General features: G+C 41.0%; 2 protein-coding genes across 2 annotated transcripts; one reads left to right on the top strand and one right to left on the bottom strand.

Moving 5' to 3' along the window:
- Positions 1–365: 365 nt before the first annotated feature.
- Positions 366–3627, top strand: irf7 (interferon regulatory factor 7). The gene is made up of 10 exons (XM_079567848.1): positions 366–540; positions 722–875; positions 1264–1432; positions 1506–1588; positions 1726–1780; positions 1857–1973; positions 2198–2397; positions 2870–3071; positions 3138–3253; positions 3325–3627. The coding sequence occupies exons 1-10, from the start codon at positions 533–535 to the stop codon at positions 3475–3477; spliced, it is 1257 nt and encodes a 418-aa protein (XP_079423974.1). The 5' UTR covers positions 366–532; the 3' UTR covers positions 3478–3627.
- A 597-nt stretch (positions 3628–4224) lies between these two features.
- On the bottom strand, positions 4225–18514 carry phrf1 (PHD and ring finger domains 1). Its single transcript, XM_079568370.1, has 19 exons — positions 18419–18514; positions 17756–17898; positions 17440–17547; positions 17156–17361; positions 16984–17067; positions 15899–16032; positions 15614–15705; positions 15347–15522; positions 14986–15106; positions 14787–14899; positions 14135–14328; positions 13204–13320; positions 12930–13084; positions 9804–12828; positions 8369–9477; positions 6356–6429; positions 5885–6022; positions 5666–5797; positions 4225–5564 (listed from the first exon to the last, which is right to left on the bottom strand). The coding sequence occupies exons 2-19, from the start codon at positions 17838–17840 to the stop codon at positions 5412–5414; spliced, it is 6216 nt and encodes a 2071-aa protein (XP_079424496.1). The 5' UTR covers positions 17841–17898; positions 18419–18514; the 3' UTR covers positions 4225–5411.
- Between the last annotated feature and the right edge of the window lie 1262 nt (positions 18515–19776).

Raw genomic sequence — 19776 nt, 5'->3', positions numbered from 1 at the left:
TAGTAATAATAACAACAATAATAATGTAGTATTATTATTATTAATCTAGACTTTTTACCTATTCATTTTCCAATTATATTTGTGCTACAATTGGCAAGACCAAAGTTGAAGAAGCTCTCGCTTAGCATAAGGCAACATTGTTATCTTTAGAGAGTGTTGCCTCACTGTGCGTGAATATCTATGGAGTGAATCTAGGCGTGGCACAAGTGACTTTCAGGCGATGAAATTAAAGACTGGGTGATGCAACTATCCGAGTACCCACTTTCAGTTTCAATTTTCTATTTGCCAAAGTCAGCCGAAACTGCTCTCTGTGACACAGTGCGCTTCCGGAGAGCTGCTGCCGCTGCTGCTGCTGCGGGGGGGGCGGGCGCGCCGATGAGGAAGTGAAGCTGCCTCGCGCACCTATGAACAAATCAAATCTTTCCAGCCAGTCAAAGTACGGTTTCCACGTCAGAGACGAACCTCTATAAATGGCACGCCAACAATAAAGCGTCAAGGAGTCAATGGTGTGCACTGGACTCAAAACAAAGCGATGCAAAGGTAGGGTAAACAACTCAATGTTTCTATTAAACGTGTTGCTGGACTGTCTACAATTGGAATATGCTAGAAAACTACCGATACATTGAAAATCCATTGTTTTGTCGTATTATTCCACGAAGGTGCTGCAAAAGTAATTTTAAAATGACTCGTGTTTTTGTTGTTTTGTTGTTATTACTTGCAGTCCTCCGAAACCTCAGTTTGCCAACTGGCTCATAGAGCAGCTGGAGACCGGTCAGTATACAGGACTCTGTTATGTTGGACCCAACAAGTTCAGAGTACCGTGGAAACACAACTCCAGGAAAGACTGCAAAGATGAGGACGGGAAAATATTCAAGGTAATCACTGGAACTGCAGACACTGCAATGAGATTCATGAAAGTGAATCATGCTTCATAGTTGCACAGCGAGTTTTGATGTGAACTTTCTGGCCTCCTTGGCCCTTTTCCAGTGTAATTAGCCAAAGAAAGATTTAACTTGCCATAATGTATCGAGTTGTATGTGGGCATTTTGATGTGGACATTTATTTAAGCTTTTGTTTATGATGATGATACACAATATTGCGACACAGAATGCTGTCAGATGAAACTCGGTTAGTAAATGAGTTACTAGCCCTGGTTTATCCATCTTTATGACCATGCACGTATTCATGTTTTGAGTTTTTAGTGCAGTCGGCCTCATTGTTATTGTTATGCACCATTTACATTGGATATTGTTTATTTGCCAGGCGTGGGCAGTGGCCAGTGGTAAAATCAACGATTTCCCCAATGACAAGGCGCGGTGGAAAACCAACTTTCGCTGTGCTCTTAATAACCTCCATGGCCGCTTCAAGAGGACAGAAGATAACTCCAAGTCCGATGACCCTCATAAGGTCTATGAGATAATCAACCCAGCAGGTAAGTCTTATAGTAAAAATCTGCCTTTAAACCAATGCAGTGAATGATGCTAATTTTATGTCTTTTATTGAAGGTTTTCTAATGCAGAACTCACAGGAAGACTCTGACCCTGACATCTACTCCTCCCCCACAGAGTACTTCCCCACAGGAAGTGAGGTACACGCTTATACTTTCACTTCTCCTGTCGATATCTATCATGTCAGCAGCTCGGCAATTTAGGGGAATCCTCATTGTTTAATGCTACAACAGTGCGAAGGGCAACCTATTAAACTAAATGTGCTTTATTTCAACAGTTAAACCTGCTGAACATAGACATGCAGGCATTGGACATCAGCAACAATATGACAGGTGATATTGACAGCACTCGATTAGTTTAAATGCTTTTATTAGGCCCATAATAACTTGTGTTTGCTTTTATTTTTAGAGCCCCCACATTATGTGACTGATTACATCATTCCCCAGTCAAGTCCTGCTGTGGCTGAAACCTATCCTATCGTCTCCGCTCCAGAAAATAACATTGAGCAGAATTGTTATTATGAACGTAAGTTACAAACAAACATTTACAAAGTTGCATCCGCAATTCAGATAATGTTTGTGGAGTAACTGCAGGGGGCAAACTTGAATATTACGATAACAATTTAGCTATTTTAACAATACGATGCATTAAATTTCAACAAAAGTTGTTTTCATCTAATTATGTCATGGCTTTTATTCCTGCTTGACATGATTGTCCACTAAATCACTGTTTTGTTTTTGTTTTTTCAGCAAACCCTGCTCAGTTTAATCCATTACAGCAGCCTTTAGTCAACGATCTTGAGATTTCAATTTTCTACAGGAGAAAAGAAATGTTTAAGACTGTAGTGTCAAACTGTCAACATCTACAGCTGCACTATCCTCAGGAAACTCAAGGCATGCAGTCTGCAATCTGCTTTCCGTCTACAGAGTACCTGATTGACCGCAAGCAGGTAGGAACTTTGTGTAATTTTTACAATTTTAGGAGCGATGCCATTGCTGTTGCAAATAGTCAGATTATTACTCAAGTTGGCAAGTGTCCAACCCAGGCACACAGCAATGACAGTATGTGCCAACAGGTCTGGGTACAGTTATAAAGGTACTGTATGGAGCAAGAAAATTAAGATGGCACTGGCCCTAAAACATAGCACCACCATTTGCTTTGACACCTGGTGAGTCCCGAGACAACCTTAAGAAAGTTATTTGGTTGTCCCAGCTCAAAGTAGTCTTTTATAAAATGTCAGTATCATTCCTTCCATTGTATGACTCAAAATACAAATAGGTATAGAATTAGTGAATTAGTACCTTTTTAGAGGTTCATAAAAAATGTATTGTTAGGTAACACAACTCCCAGACAAATACTTAAGACTTGCTGTACAGTCCATATGAAATACATCACAGTACTGACGTTTTTTTGTTTTTTAGATATTATACACTAATCGGATCTTGGACAGCATCCAGAGAGGTCTCACACTGGAAGTGCAGCAAAGTGGTATCTTTGCCTACAGACAGGGCAGTTGCCATGTGTTCGCGAGCACAAGTGATCACCACGTGGCTCAACCAAACCCTCAAAAATTACCATTAAACGCCCCAGTGCAGCTGCTCAGCTTTGAGAACTATCTGCATGGTAAGAAAGAAAAAAATACATTTGCAAAATGCCACGCCTAAATTAATTCAACTCTTAATTCCTTAGAACTAAAAATGTTTAAAGAAAACCGTGGCCGCTCACCAGAGTACACTATCAACATGTGCTTTGGGGAAAAGTTTCCAGATGGCCGAGCTCTGGAGAGGAAGCTTATTATTGTGAAGGTATTGTAAATTTCACCTAATAAATGAAGTTGTCGATGCCTGTTCCTGTTCCACATGTGCTCGTCTCGTAGGTGGTGCCACAGATCTGCAGGTACTTCCACGAACAGGCCCAAGTGGACGGAGCGTCCTCCCTCCACAGCTCCAACATCAGCCTGCAGACTTCGCACAACAGTCTCATGGAGCTGATATCCTCTGCCTTTGGTCTGCCCACAATGGAGGAGTGAGTGCAATATTAGTAGACAATGTCAGGCCTATATGACGACATAAAACAGCACAAAAACAGCTAAACTGTCAAAATTGTCCAAACATTTTAAAATATTGTCAATTCCTTTAAACGTTTGTGGGGGACGGACACTGGGTTTCTAGTTTAGTTACCAGGATGACTGCCATAAATTGTGAGTGATGCTTGAAATTGGACCTTCCTGCCTGCTGACATAGTTTTATTAGAACCAACGAGAAGCACTTAAGAATGGCTTAGATTATCTGCACTCAAAGACTTTTTTGCACTACTATGTATATAGGATAAACTACTGCACTTTTTCAAACAATGCAATCAGAGCTATATTTACATGTTGCCACTTCCGTAAGGGTGTCGCTATATAAACCAATGGGTGTTGCTACATTAACCAATCATATGCTAATGCTGTCTTTCCTGTTACTTTTAGCCACAGCAGATGTACAACTTAAATCATGTTCTAAGCTCTGTATGTCTCTTTTTGTGGATTTTTTTATTTGTGTTCATAGCCTGTCACATGTTTCTGCGCTGCTCAATAAACAATTTTACTGCATTGACTCCTCAGTAGTTGGTTACTAAATACCAAGTAAAATGTTTTGTTATAGAAACAATTATTTTAAGAGCTGAAATTTAAACTAAAGAAAAAGCATCGGCGTACGTTATATGCAATTATTGTAATGTCATCACACACAGCAATATGAAAGTTAGCCAACAGCTTCTTATGTTTAGGCTTTATTGTTCTTCTATGAAACACAAAACAAAAACATTGAAAAAGTAAATACATTCTGACAAACAAGCACTTCTGAAAGATTGTTGAAACCAATTATGTTTTGCTTCCGCTTCAATAAAAATGTACAATGCATAAAGCAAGTCCTTATCACCCTGCGCATGGCCATAATTACAAAATATATACAAGCAATAAGCAAGAAAAAAAAGTGACAGTTTTGTCAACAACAGAAATGGTGAGGCTGTTAGGGTACAGACTTGTCTACTGCATTCAGTGTTCCCAAAAAAAGGAATGGGTTTTTATATTTCTTTTTACTACATCTTTTATCACATTTTTTTAAAATCAGATTCATCAGTTTATTCAATTAAAACATTTAGATTTCAAAAAGGTAAATATTGAAACTACAGTTATTTTTCTAGCTTGTGTGACCAACCGTTTGTTAAATGCTGAGTAACGAGGACACAAGTAAAGGTCAGGCAAATGTTGAAATGCTTTGCATGTTCGCAACGTGTATTAAACGAACTGCAAATTTCATAATTTAATATACCAAATCCCAAGTAGTGTAACAGTAGCTTGAAGCATACTGGGCTGCTGTTAATAAAACTCATGTTGTGTAGATTAGTTATTATTTGGCACAAATAAACTAACATTTCTTGTACAAAAAAGCCAGTGATGGTTGGTGTAAAGGTCTATAAAATGACCCCAACCAATAACCATATTGACTGGGAAAACAGAGAATTTCTCATTAAACAAAAAAAACTTTACGAACTGGAAGTACTTACCATAATTTGCTGCAGTTGAACGAGAAGGATGGAAATGAATTTTATCAAATCTATATTATTTACAAATAAGTCCAGAACTGTAATTCCTGATACTTTTTCAACAAAAGTTGCATATCACTTCCATCCTTTAATGTTACCCTTTCTGAATATTAGACAGGTTTTATTCAAACAAGCCTTCCCTTTGATAAATACTGTTCCCTCCCACAAAACAAAACAGAAAACCAGAGCCAGCAATGCTCCATTTCTCAGTCAAACTCAATAGATACGTCATTAAAATGTGCCTCTTTAAGACACGATAAACTTAGCTGCAATGCTCCGGCTCTTGGCAGCAGCACTCCGAGTGCCAAACAGACTTTACATTTGTTCAAATAATGTCCCTAACTAATAAAATGTGACCTGTCCAATATGGTTTTATTAGGGACTGTCAGAAAGTTTGAAATGTTCCTGTGACTGTCCCGGTTCATCTCCTTTCTTGAATTTTCTAGCATGTTTGTATTTGTCCACATATGCCTTGACTAGATTGCCCACCTTCACTGGGTTGATCTCTCCACTCTTACTGTGGCATACCTGCGTAGCATAAATTAGACAAACGCAAAAAATAAAATAAAAAATCATTGGAAAGTTTGACCAAAGCACAAACAGCTTCATCACATAAATAGTTGACTTACCTTCTGGACGGCTTTACGCAGAATATCTTTGTATTCATCCTTGTTAATATCCCTTTTCTGGTAAAAAGGCTTGATTGCCAGCTTTACCTCCTCGATTGCCCTTTCCTGCATGTGCAGCTTCTTCAAGTATGTCTAATATTACAAAGTGTAAAAGCATCATTTACAGAGCTACTGTTCAAAAGAATGAGTAGTTATATTAAAGTCTCAGGTCTATTTTACCTTGTCTTTTTTAAGAAAATCCCCATCGTCTGTCTGCCCTTGTGATGAGGCGGACAGCGAATGTGAACTCTCGGACCCCAAGGATCGCTCTGGGTCTATACTTGTTACATCACCAACACTAGCTGTTCCGGTTAGGTCCTGTCAAAGAAATGGTGACACAATGCACAGCACACAGAAACATGTCAATAAATTAAATGACAAATGACTTGTGACTAAAATTAAAATGCATCACTAGTACAATTTTCTGCACTTTTAAGGCAAGTCGACAGAGCCATTTACATGATCAAAAAAAACAAAAAAAACATTGTGTTATATAATTTCATCTGAAATGACAACATAAGTTTAGATTTCGTTTACTGAGAAATTACTTCCGTTTAAGTTTCACATTTCCCCACGTGACAGGCTTTCTAACCACTTTCTCTGAACAACCACTGCCATCTTCTGGTCACAAATAATACTGCAAAGCTTTACCTGAGTGGCTGTGGAGTGTCCGGAAGGTCTCCGAATTCCTTCCTGCTTCAACTTCAGCTTGTACAAAGCCACCTCTGAAAAAAGAAAACAAATATAACTGAAATAGTGATTGACAGCAATGGCATTAATCAAGGACTCTCACTTTGCAGGCGATAATCATTTTAGTCTCTTTCGGTATGACTGCCGGTGGGAGAAATTCATTTAAAATTTGTTTGTGGAATTAAGAGATTCCATAATTGTATATAATTCAAGGGACACGATTTTACAAATGGATAGAACAGATTTACAAATCTAGGTTAATATAATACAGGTGAAACTCGGAAAATTTGAATATCTTTCAAATATTAATTTATTTCTGTAATTCAACGTAAAATGTGAAACTAATTTATGATATAGACTCATTACATGCAAAGTGACACATGTCAAGCTTTTATTTGTTATAATTTGGATGATTATGGCTTACAGTCTATTTTCAAGTCAAAATTTGTAATTTGGGTTTTTTACAAGCTGAGCCATAATAATCAAAATGATAATAAATAAAGGTTATACATACTCACTTTGCATGTAATGAGTCGATCATATATTAGTTTCACAGTTTAAGTTGATAGAAATAGAAATGAATGCACTTTTTAACGATATTCTAATTTTCAGATTTTCACCTGTATATAATATAAATATAGCGTGGACGTTTTGATATTTCCCTCAGTCTTTGAATCAATAAGCCAAATCAGCATTGTCAGAACGCATGCGTGGTAATGTTCCGGTCAAAGTTCACAACAACCCACTATGTCAACAAAGCCACAAAAACCATACTATCAAAGTAGAACAACCGACTATTTAGTGACTATTACGTCGCTTAAAGTTGTTTTACGGCGATATGCCAGGTTCGCATTCATTCTCCATTGCAGTGCGACTGTCCATGTGGGCTTAATCAGTCTATGGAAGAGTTTTGCCCTTTATTCACGAGTGCAATAAAGGAACCTCATAGCATTGTATAAAGGAGCCACCATACATACTCATCAAATTTCCTACTGAAAGAAAAGATCCAGAACGTCATGACGTGAATGGATTAAATTAGTAATGCTATTTGTAACCAATAGGCCTACGTCCATTTACTTAAAGGGACTATAGGGAGTTTAAAAATGTTAAAATTATGTATTTTCCTCCCCCTACATGTTCCAGCCATGTCCTAATGTGTAGAATGAGCTCAGACCTGTTCACCACAACTGCCTCTAAAATCCTGAACGGTCACTCAAAAATGTGTTACTTCGGCCCGATTTGCCTCATGCACGAGCTTAATATAGAAGGTGCAGTTACACATATGGCCTGAGGTGGCAGTAGTGAGTATAAAATGGCGAACTTGCATCCAGCCCCTTTAATATATCAACCGTTTTTTATTTATTTATTGGCTTAGCAAGGCCCACGAGTTCTTTTTCTTTTCCCAGTAACACTGTGTTCCCGTTTCTTACTAAATTCTTTTAAGACATCGATTTTTAACGCTCAATATATTCAATATCTGTGTCACACTCGGTCATGTTAACAGTTTGGGATGCGATCTGGGTAGTACTGACCTTTAACCTGGACCAGTATGCTTTGCGCTCGGTGAGATTCCAAATCCGCTTATTATAGGTGAAAAATCTAAAAATGTATTGTTTAACATTTCACTTCATTTTTTGGAGTTAAAAACTCATCATGCCTTAGCTTCTTTAAAGGGCTACGCATAACACCCACTAGAATATTTAGTGTTGGTAGGTGCTATGTTCAGTGGAGATGTCATCACTAGAGTACGAGAAAAAAGCACTTTGAGAAAGGACTTTTGAACTCATTAATTTTCCCATATAAATCTATGAGGTTTAAGCAATGTAATGTGGTAGATTTGGCTCCATAAGAGCATGTTTAGAGGCCAAACTGACCAGAAACCAAAAAATAATAATATAATAATAATAATTATAACAACTTCCAGAATAGTTGCATGTAAAAATTTGTTCGGAGCCGACATAAATGCGTACTCACTGCTTGCGGACTTTTCGGGCTGAGGTCCGACAGGTTCCTCTATATTCCACGTGACCCGCTTGACTTGTGCTTTGGACTTGGCGCCCACAGTGGCTGCCTCGCCATCACTCTTCTCGTCTTTGACAGTAGCTTCCGTTGGTTCTTCTAACCTGGATTTGGCCAGTGCTAGGTTGTCCAGCATTACATCCACATTAAAATCATCATCAGAGTCAGAGGATTGGGGAAGAGGCTCTTGCTTTATAAAAGCAATTGGGCCCTCAGTGCTTTGTTCTGCTGTATACTGTGGTGGGGAGAACACTGTGGTGGGGAGTATGCTGCTGATAGGGGAATCTGAAACACTAGGCTTCATCTCAGGGGATGTCACCCCGAGTTTCTCTGCTTCACACTCCATCTTAATTTGTGTATCCTCCTTGCATTTGATTTCACTGTCTGTAATAGGGATGTCCAGTTCCTCTTTCATAACGGGGCTACTGGTTGGACTCTCTCCAAAAATATCAAGCGCTGTCCATTTCTCCTTTTTAACATTAGTTTTTGGATTATTGTTTTTGACTGTTTCGATGGGCTTTTCTTCTACTTTTAACTCCATTGGTTCTTTCTTGACGGTGGAAGAGGACATGGAGGAAGTAGAGCCAACTTTATTTGTTATGGAAGCTCTTTCTGCTTTGATCAAGGAAGAGTCATCTTTCTTCTTGTCTTTTGAGGATTTGTCTTTGTCTTTAACAGAGGAGCTATTGTTTTCAGAGGTTTTCTGGGTCTTGGCCAAAGACCTCTCTTTCTTCTTCTCTTTAGAGTTGGATCTGGACCTGTGTCTCTTTTTGTCTTTTGAGCGTGACTCAGCCTCGTCTCGTGATGTCTGACGGTAGAACTCTGTTTTCCCCCTATCTCTGGACCGAGACCTACTTCTAGACCTGGATTTGGATCGAGAGCGTGCATGCCTCCTCTCTCTGGACCTGGACCTGGATTGAGAGAGAGAGCTTGAACGAGATCGATCCCGTCTCTTGTCTTTTGAAGATCGCCTTTTCACATCTTTGTCCTCATTTCTTTCCCTGCTTTGTTTTTTATGCTTCTTTGTCCTTGAATGCTCTCTGCTGCTGGAGCTGGAGTGTGACCTGCAAAAGATAAGACCATATTTGTTCACATTTGTTCAGCTTAAATATATCTGATACTCATCATCAATCATGGCTAATTCAAGCAAAAAGGACATTAGTTCTCAACTGGTGGGACACACAAAAAAGGCCCTTTGGTTGTAGGCCTTTGTCAAAAATGTGTGACTCTATTTTGATATTATTGAGATAAACTTCAATTAGTTTTTGTGTAACTTGAGGTTAATTATTTTACTACCAGTTGAGAATTAATAACAGTAAGGAGATTTCATTTTGAGTACAGCCAAGTAGCAGTTGCTGTGAAGTATCATAAATGAGGATGAATGTAGTACCTGGACCTCCTCCTCCTGTCTTTGGATTGTGATCGTGAACGCCTTCTCTTTTTGGAGGTCCTATCTGGGGATTTGGACTGGGAGCTGTCAGAGTCTCTGTGAGTTCTTCTCTCTTTAGACCGTGAGCGCCTGGAAGATCTTGCTTTGTCCTTTTCTTTTTGACTTCCTCCATGTTTGGAATCTGTGTGACCATGTCCTCGGTCCCGATCAGGGCTGCTTGGTTTTCTTGCCCTCTCTGTGCTGCTGGAGCGTGCTCGCAGATCTTTAGAGGAAGAATTTTTCTTGCAAGTGTGTTTCTCACTGCCCAAATCTTTTGATTGCTTTTTGTGTGATTCAGTCTTTCTAACAGGACTGGAAATGGATTTCCTTGTGGGACTTGAAGCCGATTTTCTGGTCGGACTTGAAGCCGATTTTCTGGTCGGACTTGAAGCCGATTTTCTGGTCGGACTTGAAGCCGATTTTCTGGTCGGACTTGAAGCCGATTTCCTGCTAGGACTTGAAGCCGATTTCCTGCTAGGACTTGAAGCCGATTTCCTGCTAGGACTTGAAGCCGATTTCCTGCTAGGACTTGAAGCCGATTTCCTGCTAGGACTTGAAGCCGATTTCCTGCTAGGACTTGAAGCCGATTTCCTGCTAGGACTTGAAGCCGATTTCCTGGTCGGACTTGAAGCCGATTTCCTGGTCGGACTTGAAGCCGATTTCCTGGTCGGACTTGAAGCCGATTTCCTGGTCGGACTTGAAGCCGATTTCCTGGTCGGACTTGAAGCCGATTTCCTGGTCGGACTTGAAGCCGATTTCCTGGTCGGACTTGAAGCCGATTTTCTGGTCGGACTTGACGCCGATTTTCTGCTAGGACTTGAAGCCACTTTCCTAGTCGGACTTGAAATCGATTTTCTGGTCGGACTTGAAGCCGATTTTCTGGTCGGACTTGAAGCCGATTTTCTGGTCGGACTTGAAGCCGATTTTCTGGTCGGACTTGAAGCCGATTTTCTGGTCGGACTTGAAGCCGATTTTCTGGTCGGACTTGAAGCGGATTTTCGAGTCGGACTTGAAGCCGATTTTCTGCTCGGGCTTGAAGCCGATTTTCTGCTCGGGCTTGAAGCCGATTTTCTGGTCGGGCTTGAAGCCGATTTTCTGGTCGGACTTAAGGCCGATTTTCTGCTCGGGCTTGAAGCCGATTTTCTGCTCGGGCTTGAAGCCGATTTTCTGCTCGGGCTTGAAGCCGATTTTCTGCTCGGACTTGAAGCCAATTTTCTTGTAGGAATTGGAGCTGATTTTCTTGTAGGACTTGAAGCTGATTTTCTGCTAGGACTTGAGGCAGATTTTCTGCTAGGACTTGAGGCAGATTTTCTGCTAGGACTTGAGGCAGATTTTCTGCTAGGACTTGAGGCAGATTTTCTGCTAGGACTTGAGGCAGATTTTCTGGTAGTACTAGAAGCCACTTTTCTTGTAGGACTTGAAGAGGATTTTCTAACAGGACTTGAAGTGGATTTGGTAACAGGGCTTGATGAGGATTTTCTTGCAGGACTTGATGTGGATTTTTTTGTAGAACTTGATGTGGATTTCCTAACAGGACTGGAAGTTGATTCTCTAACGGGACTGGTTGTGGATGTAGCTAAAGTGTTGCCATCACAGGGAGCAGCAGGTGGCTCAGGTGTTGGCTCCTCTTTCACAGTCAGTTCAGTTTTTATAAGGCCCAGACTTTGTTGAACTGTTTGTGTAGTGTCTTCAGTATGCATTACTTCTTCATCTTCATCTGACTCCGGCTCTTTCTTTATAACAGTGTTAAAAGGAGATGGTCTCTCAATATGAGAGAATCTGGATTTTCTAAATGGAGTATTTACTTTAGTGCCCTTTTGTTGGTGTGTTAATGTTTCCTGAGTTGTTGTGGTCACTGGTTTATCTTGTGAATGTGAACTCTGTGTTTCAACTTTTACCTGTTTTAGGTCCCATCTACTTTTTGAAAAAACTTTGTTTTTTAACTTAACAGGTTCTTGTTTAAGTCGAGAACTACACTCTACATTTATGCCTCCACCTTCGTCATCCGAGCTCCCTGAATCCGACTCAGTGGGATTAAACGGATCATAAATGCTATTACTGTCTTTAGAACGTGACGCTAGAAGCTTTTGCTTGTCTCTGTGCAACTGTCTCTTTTTTTCTTCCTCTGAAAAGTCTTCTTGAAGACTAGATCCACTGGGAGTCTGTGATGCAATATTCAGTCTTCTAGAATGCCACGAATTTCCACTGGAGTTAATCCGGAAACTTACAGATGAAGAAGATGATGAAGAGCCTGAGGAGAACCTCTGATGATTGGTGTGTGAAGCAGCTGAGGATGAGGAAGAGAAAGAACTGGAGAAGCCTGAGGAAGACCCTGCTCCATCAGGCCTGTTCCTGGGACCAGCTGTCCTGCCATGCTGCTGTTCCACAGAATGTCCACGTTCTTTGTCCCCTGCCAGTCTGTTTATGACAGTGTCAGGCAGGCCATGACTATGAGCAGAACTGCTCCTACTTGAACTGCCATTTGTTTTATTTGCATTGCTACCCGTTTTAGTAGCAGCAGCATCAGAACTGCTCTCTTTTTTTATTTTGGGGATTCGGGGGAGCACAGATACATCAATCCACATAGGTTTGGTAGGAGCCTTTAGAGATTGGGTGGAAGCTTTGCTCTTGGAGGACTCTGAGGAAAGGTCGGTGGAAGGACTATTTTGTCTGCTTTCACTTACTCCATTTGTTAACTGGCGACCCACCCTCTGATTTGGCCTGTTGGGATCATGTGAAAAAGGGCCTAACAAACTTGGGTTACCTCTGGGAGCAACAACGGAATGAGACATGTCACAAGGGGTGAATGTTGAGCCGAATGGTGGGGATAAAGGTGAAGAGTTATTTGAGAAATGTCTGTCGAGGGAACCGTCAGAAGATCCTAGACTGTCCATCTGGTCTAGCAGTGGTCCTGGGCTGACCTGTGGGCCATCTCCTGAGCTACTGCTCCTGCTTCTACTGTCTGGCATTCTGTTTGTGAAACTCACTGAAAAAGAATAATTGTGAGGTCAGAATAATTGTGGGATGTACTATTGTAAGATGATACAAAATAAAACTGTCAATCCAGAATTAGCTCCATGCACTTACTTGGTTTTCCAGTTTTTAGAGAACCATCACGATTTATGATCACATCAGAACTGTCCATCAGAAGCATGCTCTGTCCAGAGAGTATACTGCCCAACAGGTCAGGCACTGGAGCTGCTTCAGCAACAGTGCTCGCCCGTGGGATTCTCACAGGCCTCCTGGTATAACACAATTAGCACAACAATTACAGGAGGCTTTTCTTGTAATCCTCTTTCGCATTAGCAATACAATAGATGAGAAGTAAAAAACGTCTCATCTATTTGAAGGTTGATGTTACCTGGAGAGGCTAACTGGTCGAGCAACCGGCTGATGAGAGCGGAAGGCAGAGCGGGAGATCCCTCGTCTTTTGGCTTCTAACAGTAGGGAGTTATGCGCCTGCTGTTCATCATCCTCACTAGCATCATGTCACAGAGTTAGACACTAGTAAACTACAGTTCAGTAACACTTTTTAACCTAGTACACCCTCCAGCCAATCAGAATCGAGTATTCACCCAGACCATGCTAAAAGTTTTATTAATCTGCACCTATAGTCCGGCAACAGTTCAATCACATACTCTATCACTGCACTGCAGCCGTAACGTAACTGCATTAGTAACGTTAAACAATTGAGCTGGAACCAACTGCAGGTAAAACAGCTTAAAGGAATAGGCCGCCGTTTTTACATACTAAAATATGTTTTTACGTATGACGAGTTGATGAGTAACTGTCTGGTCTTTGTGCGTGCGCTTAGTCACACAAATGGTAGCCTTTAGCCTCTCTCAGGAAAGGTATAGCTCCAAACTGGGGTGAAGTTAGAACAGCTTGGTAGCTTCTAACTTCACCCCAGTTTGGAGCTATACCTAGCTCTTACCTTAGCACAAGTCTAAGCTAAGGTAAGAGCATATCTCAATACGTAAAAACGGTGGCCTGAAATAACTCCTGCCCAGCACTTTAAAAAAAAGCAAACAGGCCCTAATGAACAGTTTCAGTTTGTGGGACCATGGTATAAGTAAATGATAATGCACTTCGAGGTGTCAATTATCAGAAATAAATGGACTTCGCGGAGGCAACCGTCCGATGCGAACGCCTCGGCGCCATCCATTTATTTCTGATAATTGACACCTTGTCGGGAATTATCCCTTACGTGTACTTAGGTCAATATTGGGGACAAAAACAGAAAAAAATGTGTCATTCTGAAGGAATTTGGAAGTAATGAAGAAAAGGCATACCGATCAGTAAATGGGTCGAGGTCAAAGGGATCACCATAGATGGACAGAGACGCTGCACCGATGTCAGCGCGCATGCTGCTCAGCGTACTCTCAGACGGTCTGTAAACTGTCGGAAGAGATGAGCTTTTCTTGTCCTTGACAATGCCAAGACTGTTTGCAATACGAGTCCGAGGGGTGGGTGTCTTTCTTGTCACCTTAATTGAAACATAGCGCAAGATTAGTTACCATGGCGTTGCGCACACACATGCAGAGGCAAAACTTTTGTGTGTCTTATTGTCATTTCTTGTGAATTGTGGTGTTTTTGTGTGTCTGGATGCTTTCACGATGTATTTTTGTGGCATTTCATCCCCATCTCACAACCTCTTCAGTCCTGCCTCAAGGAGGAGGCTCCGGAATCCCGATGAGTGACTGAAGGATAGCTTCATTAACCAGGCTGTCAAGAAGCTGAACTTTCCACTTTCCGCCCTGTGCTGTCCCGTACTGAATGTTTTGATATTGATACTTGGACTATATTTATGCAGCAATGGATTGAGGGAAACAATTTTGATTCCCTGCATTCACATGTAGTAGAGTTGACAATAAAGCTGTGTGATTCAGACGAAGAGCAGAAGAGCAAATAAGCTGAAATGGAATAAAGTTATATTACACTGACCAGCTTTTTCCTGGATTTTGTCCTTCTCACTCTCCGTTTTCGCCTCTTGACTCCCGTTTTACCCATTTTACTCTTTGATGAGGTTTTTCTGCCTTTGGTTTTTCTGCTTTTACCTGATATTAAGAATAAAGGAACATCATAATTACTCATGTGTGACTTTAAACCATTATGTATTTGTGGCACATGACAGTTTACGTACGTCGGCGTGTTGGGGGTCGACGGGTTAAATCCCGTACATACACTGCACTGTTTAAACCAGCCACAACAGCATTGATGGTTTCATCTAGCCAAGTGGATCTTATAAGATATGTAGGAGCCAACTACAAGGAAAAGGGGTTTGTTAGTTGACGACAGTATATTGATCCTAGTAAAAATCTGTACGAATACTCCTGAATGACTTCTAAAAATGACATGTTTCTGCAATACAAAGTTAAGAACACCATTTTTTAGTGAACACTGCATTCTGAAAGTGCATTTTCAAACAACACACACAGCCGTGCGCAAAAATATTGCTAGAATGTTAGAAGGCCAAAACAGAAGCATCAAGCTTCATGCCAAACCTCCTGTGTGCGTGCCTGGGTGATCCGATGGCGGTTAACATTGGCCCGAACTCTCTCACTGTGCTGGGTACGGGCAATAGCTCGAGTTTGAACAGTGTGGGACCGCGAGCGAGTAGAGGCAGTACGTGCAGTGGATGGTAGGCTGTCTGTGTCACTTGTTTCTGCAGCTGAACCTCCTGAGTCAAAACAAAATGTAAATGTCATACACTCTATATCATTGTAAAAATATGAACCCAGGACTGTGAGTCAGAAAGGTTTATAACTAACTTGAATGGCGGTTGTTGGCTTCGCACTCCGGGCAAAACCATTCTTCAACTGGAACAGCATTAAGTGGTGGTGTAAGGCATTCCATGTGGTACCTATTGACACAATGTCAAAAAAAAGGAAACTTGGTAAAATTATAAAAATATTCATCTTTGATAATATTGTGGACCACTTTTAGAACAAGTACCTTCTCTAAAAAAAAAAAACAATCCATAAGATACACAGCATACACTGAATGCTTTAATTTGTGTTAAGCTTTGTTAAGGTCATTGCTAAAGCAGACATTACCCAGCATCACATCCATCACAGAGCAAAAGGCGATCCTCGCGGTCACTTCCTCCGCAGACCTCACAGCTGGTTTCCTCCAGAGTCAGATCTACAGTCTCCTGCTCACACTGTTTTGCAGGCTTTTGGATGGTGATCTGCATTCAACCACAAACATAAGAAATCTCATCACATACCAAACATTTATGAAGGGGCTAGGGCTTTCAAAACAACAGAAAGCTTGAATGATCTCTTAAAGGAATAGGCCACCGTTTTTACATACTGAGATATGTTCTTACCTAACATTAGCCGAGTTAATATATACCCGTCTGGTCTTTGTGCGTGCGCTCTGTCACGCAAACGGAGCACATACGCAGCCTCTCCCACATGTCATATAGCTCCAAAAAAAGCTCACGATAGAAGCTACCAAGCTCTTCCACGTGTTCCCTTTTTAAATAAAGTTACGTGAAGTGTTTTCATGCGAAGTATATTTACACAGAAATGTAACATGTCGATTTTATAAGCAGATAAAAAGGGGTACTATATTGTGAGGCGTAATGATACGAGGAGCAAAACGTCCACGCAGTAACTCCTAAAGACCTACAAGTCACGCAGCTTCTATTGACGGAAGTGAGCAGGGGAAGTCTTTAGGAGTTACTGCGCGGACGTTTTGCTCCTCGTATCATTACGCCTCACAATATAGTACCCCTTTTTATCTGCTTATAAAATCGACATGCTACATTTCTGTGTAAATATACTTCGCATGAAAACACTTCACTTTATTTAAATAGGGAACACGTGAAAGAGCTTGGTAGCTTCTATCGTGAGCTTTTTTTGGAGCTATATGACATGTGGGAGAGGCTGCGTATGTGCTCCGTTTGCGTACGCACAAAGACCAGACGGGTATATATTAACTCGGCTAATGTTAGGTAAGAACATATCTCAGTATGTAAAAACGGTGGCCTATTCCTTTAACAGGGGTATAAAGATAAGTAACACATACATTGCGATAAAATCTAAAATGTGATCCAGACACATTAATTTTGTGGCTTATCGTGCACCCATAGAAGGCAGTAGTGTGTATTATATATTTTAAGAGCAGGACTTACCATTTTCTGGACTTTGCCTCCGAAACACGTCCTCAGATATATAACCTTAAAGTTTGTTCTGTCGATTGGGCACGAGTTTGCATTCTAAACAACAGAAACCAAAATATTAATCAATTTACATCAAAATATCAGTGAGATTGAAGACTAATGAAAATCACAAACAACACGTCACCTTTGACCACTCAAGGATGCAGTCGAGGCAGAAATAGTGCTCACAGTTCTCCGGTGTGGCCACAGGTTGTCTGCTGAATGAATGGAGGCAGATGGGACACTTCTCTGCCTCCTCATCAGAGCTCACCTCTGGGTCCGCTGAGGTCCCTGCACAGGCACCTTCCTCTTCAGGCTTAGCTTCACCATCTTCCTCTTCCTCCTCTTCATCTATTGGGGAAAAATGTCAGCATGTGTGTGCACCGCGTGTCCGCAGGTTATAGATCAAATAAACACAGCCAAATGTACCTTCTTCTTCTTCGTCATCATCATCATCTTCTAACTGTTCCTCGTCTTCATCGTCTTCCCCACTCTCTGAGTCTGCCTCCTCATTGGACCCAGCTTCATCTGAATTATCTAATGCATGGTACCAGGACCAAAGGTAAATATGAAGCTTCTTGCAGAATATTTAGCGCATAAAATTAATTATCATTATTGGCAACAACATCGATAACCGTGGTTGTGAATATACCTAATAAAGTACATGTAAGTGTCACATTTGTGAGATACAAGAGCCAGTCATTGTAGCTGTTTGCACAAATCACAGCAAAGGTCATGTGCTTACCTGAGATGGCCCATGCTGCAGCTCTTTTGCCTTTGCCTCTGGATGAACGGTTGATCAGCTCGTCTTGGCTATCATCTTCATCCATGGTTAACCATTAGTCAAAATGTCTTTGAAATGTAGTCTCTGTGGACGTCAAAGTATAGCTAGGAGGGGAGAACATAGTTTATGAGTCCCGGTTGAAAACGTGCAGTCACTAGAAACAGGCTTTTCTACAAGACAAGAGAAGAAATTGAATTTGCCAAGCAATAAAACAATAAACTTAAAATGAAACTGCTGTATGATCTGCAGCCAAAGGTTATGGTTAGCTAGCATGTAGCAGTTCTCTCATTCTCTGCATTAGGCTAACGCTACAAGTGTAAACAAAGACGCAAAACAGCCACCGACAGCATGCTTTGCACATGTAGTGGACAGTGAGAGCTCGAATTTGCACAAAATGTTGATTTATTGAACTAAATATGCTCATATTGACTGGATACTTAGCAAGCGAATCGATTTAGACTAGCACTATTAGCCTCGGTGTGTTAGCTAAATATAGCAACAAGAAATACGGTCAGCCCCAATGTGACTGGGAGACAGGCCGTGCGGTCCGTCCCAGAAATCCCCGACTTCACCAACATAATAAGTGTTCTTATACTGGTATTTTAAGGGCTACATACAACCTACCCCACGTAGTAATGAGGTATAAGCGTGGTTTGAGTACGAGTCTCCACTGTTGAGTGACACAACCGGCTGCTGCTAGTAGAGATACAAATGGCCGAGTATTTTCTCTTAAAGACACAGCGTCCCAAAAACCTGACTTCATTGACATTTGAACGATCATCAGCTTTTCAGTTTTCTAACCACATCAAAACTTGTAAAGAATAGTTAAAAGAAACCACCAATGGAATAGGCCGATCTGAAATGAAATCTGCAAAGTGTAGAGGTAAATATGAATAAATGTCTGCTGCAGTTTACCCTGTGGTGCCCAAAGTGCGGCCCGGGGCCACATTTTTGGTGGCCCTGAGGCTTCTTGTTGAATTTTTACTGCAAGATTAATCATTCAACACAACCTCAAACACTAACATTTTATTATGAGACAGAGCTGGCTTTAAGGGTCCCATGTTCCAGGAATGTTTGACTGCATTAACCACCGATCTGTGGTACACTTCAACATGCGGCCCCCGAGGAGAACAGTTTGGACACCCCTGCTGGGAAATCGTTCAGAGTATGTATATAGATATGAAGTCTAGGCCTACATTATTGTTTAGCGTATGCATGAAGTTGAGAAAAGACATCAATGGCCCATTAAGAAGAAAAGAAAACAGTTAAAGTTTGGCTCACATGCGCTACATAAAGCTCTGATAGGTGATGGATGTTATGTTACAGGGCAAGGGCAAGACACTGAATTCACTCACAATCTGTGAATGTGTTGTGTGGCTGGGGCTGCTCTGAGGAAACCATGGGTGATGCAGAGATTTACAGTCACACTTCTGCAAAGCCACCTGCCAGTATAATAGCTCAAATTACCATGTCATGTGCGTCTATTAAAACATTAAGTGCTAGAGGCCAAACACTACAACACTATTTATTATCATTGATACTACAATTACCGATTCGTTGGTGGTGTCTAAGGGCCATGTAGGCACTCAGGGATTTTGATTGGAACACACAGCATGCATTTTTTCTTGATACTTTTAACCTAGGAATTAGGCATTGGTCATATTTTGCTCTGAGCAGAAAGTTTTTTGTTTTTTCCCCCTACCATTATACCTGTATAACCAGAGGTGACTAGAGTAGCCAAACATATTCACAGTAATGTTGCTTTGATTTTTTTTCCCCTCCTCAAGTACAAGTAAAAAGTAGTGACCCAAAATTACTGTCAAAAAATGGCATGGAAATACAGAATAACAAAATTATTCTAAAGAACAAGGTGCACGTGATGATCTACATCTACAGTGGGGAAAAACAGTATTTGGTCAGTTGCCCATAGACTTTCTATTGGATTTTGGCCAGATACATTTCCCCCCCACTGTAGATCAAAA

The sequence above is a fragment of the Gobius niger genome (assembly GCF_951799975.1).
Source record: "Gobius niger genome assembly, chromosome: 12".
Lineage (NCBI taxonomy): Eukaryota > Metazoa > Chordata > Actinopteri > Gobiiformes > Gobiidae > Gobius > Gobius niger.
This window is presented reverse-complemented; position numbering and strand designations above follow the sequence as displayed.

Excerpts from the sequence above, each read along its gene's own strand:
- irf7 (XM_079567848.1), top strand. Across the intron at positions 1,974-2,197 it reads GCAGAATTGTTATTATGAAC|CAAACCCTGCTCAGTTTAAT; the intron begins GTAAGTTACAAA and ends TTGTTTTTTCAG. Across the intron at positions 2,398-2,869 it reads ACCTGATTGACCGCAAGCAG|ATATTATACACTAATCGGAT; the intron begins GTAGGAACTTTG and ends TTTGTTTTTTAG.
- phrf1 (XM_079568370.1), bottom strand. The coding sequence starts at position 17,840 with ATGGATGAAGATGATAGCCAAGACGAGCTGATCAACCGTTCATCCAGA. Across the intron at positions 17,362-17,439 it reads TGATGACGAAGAAGAAGAAG|ATGAAGAGGAGGAAGAGGAA; the intron begins GTACATTTGGCT and ends TTTCCCCAATAG. Across the intron at positions 13,321-14,134 it reads CTCGACCCATTTACTGATCG|TGAGGATGATGAACAGCAGG; the intron begins GTATGCCTTTTC and ends ACATGATGCTAG.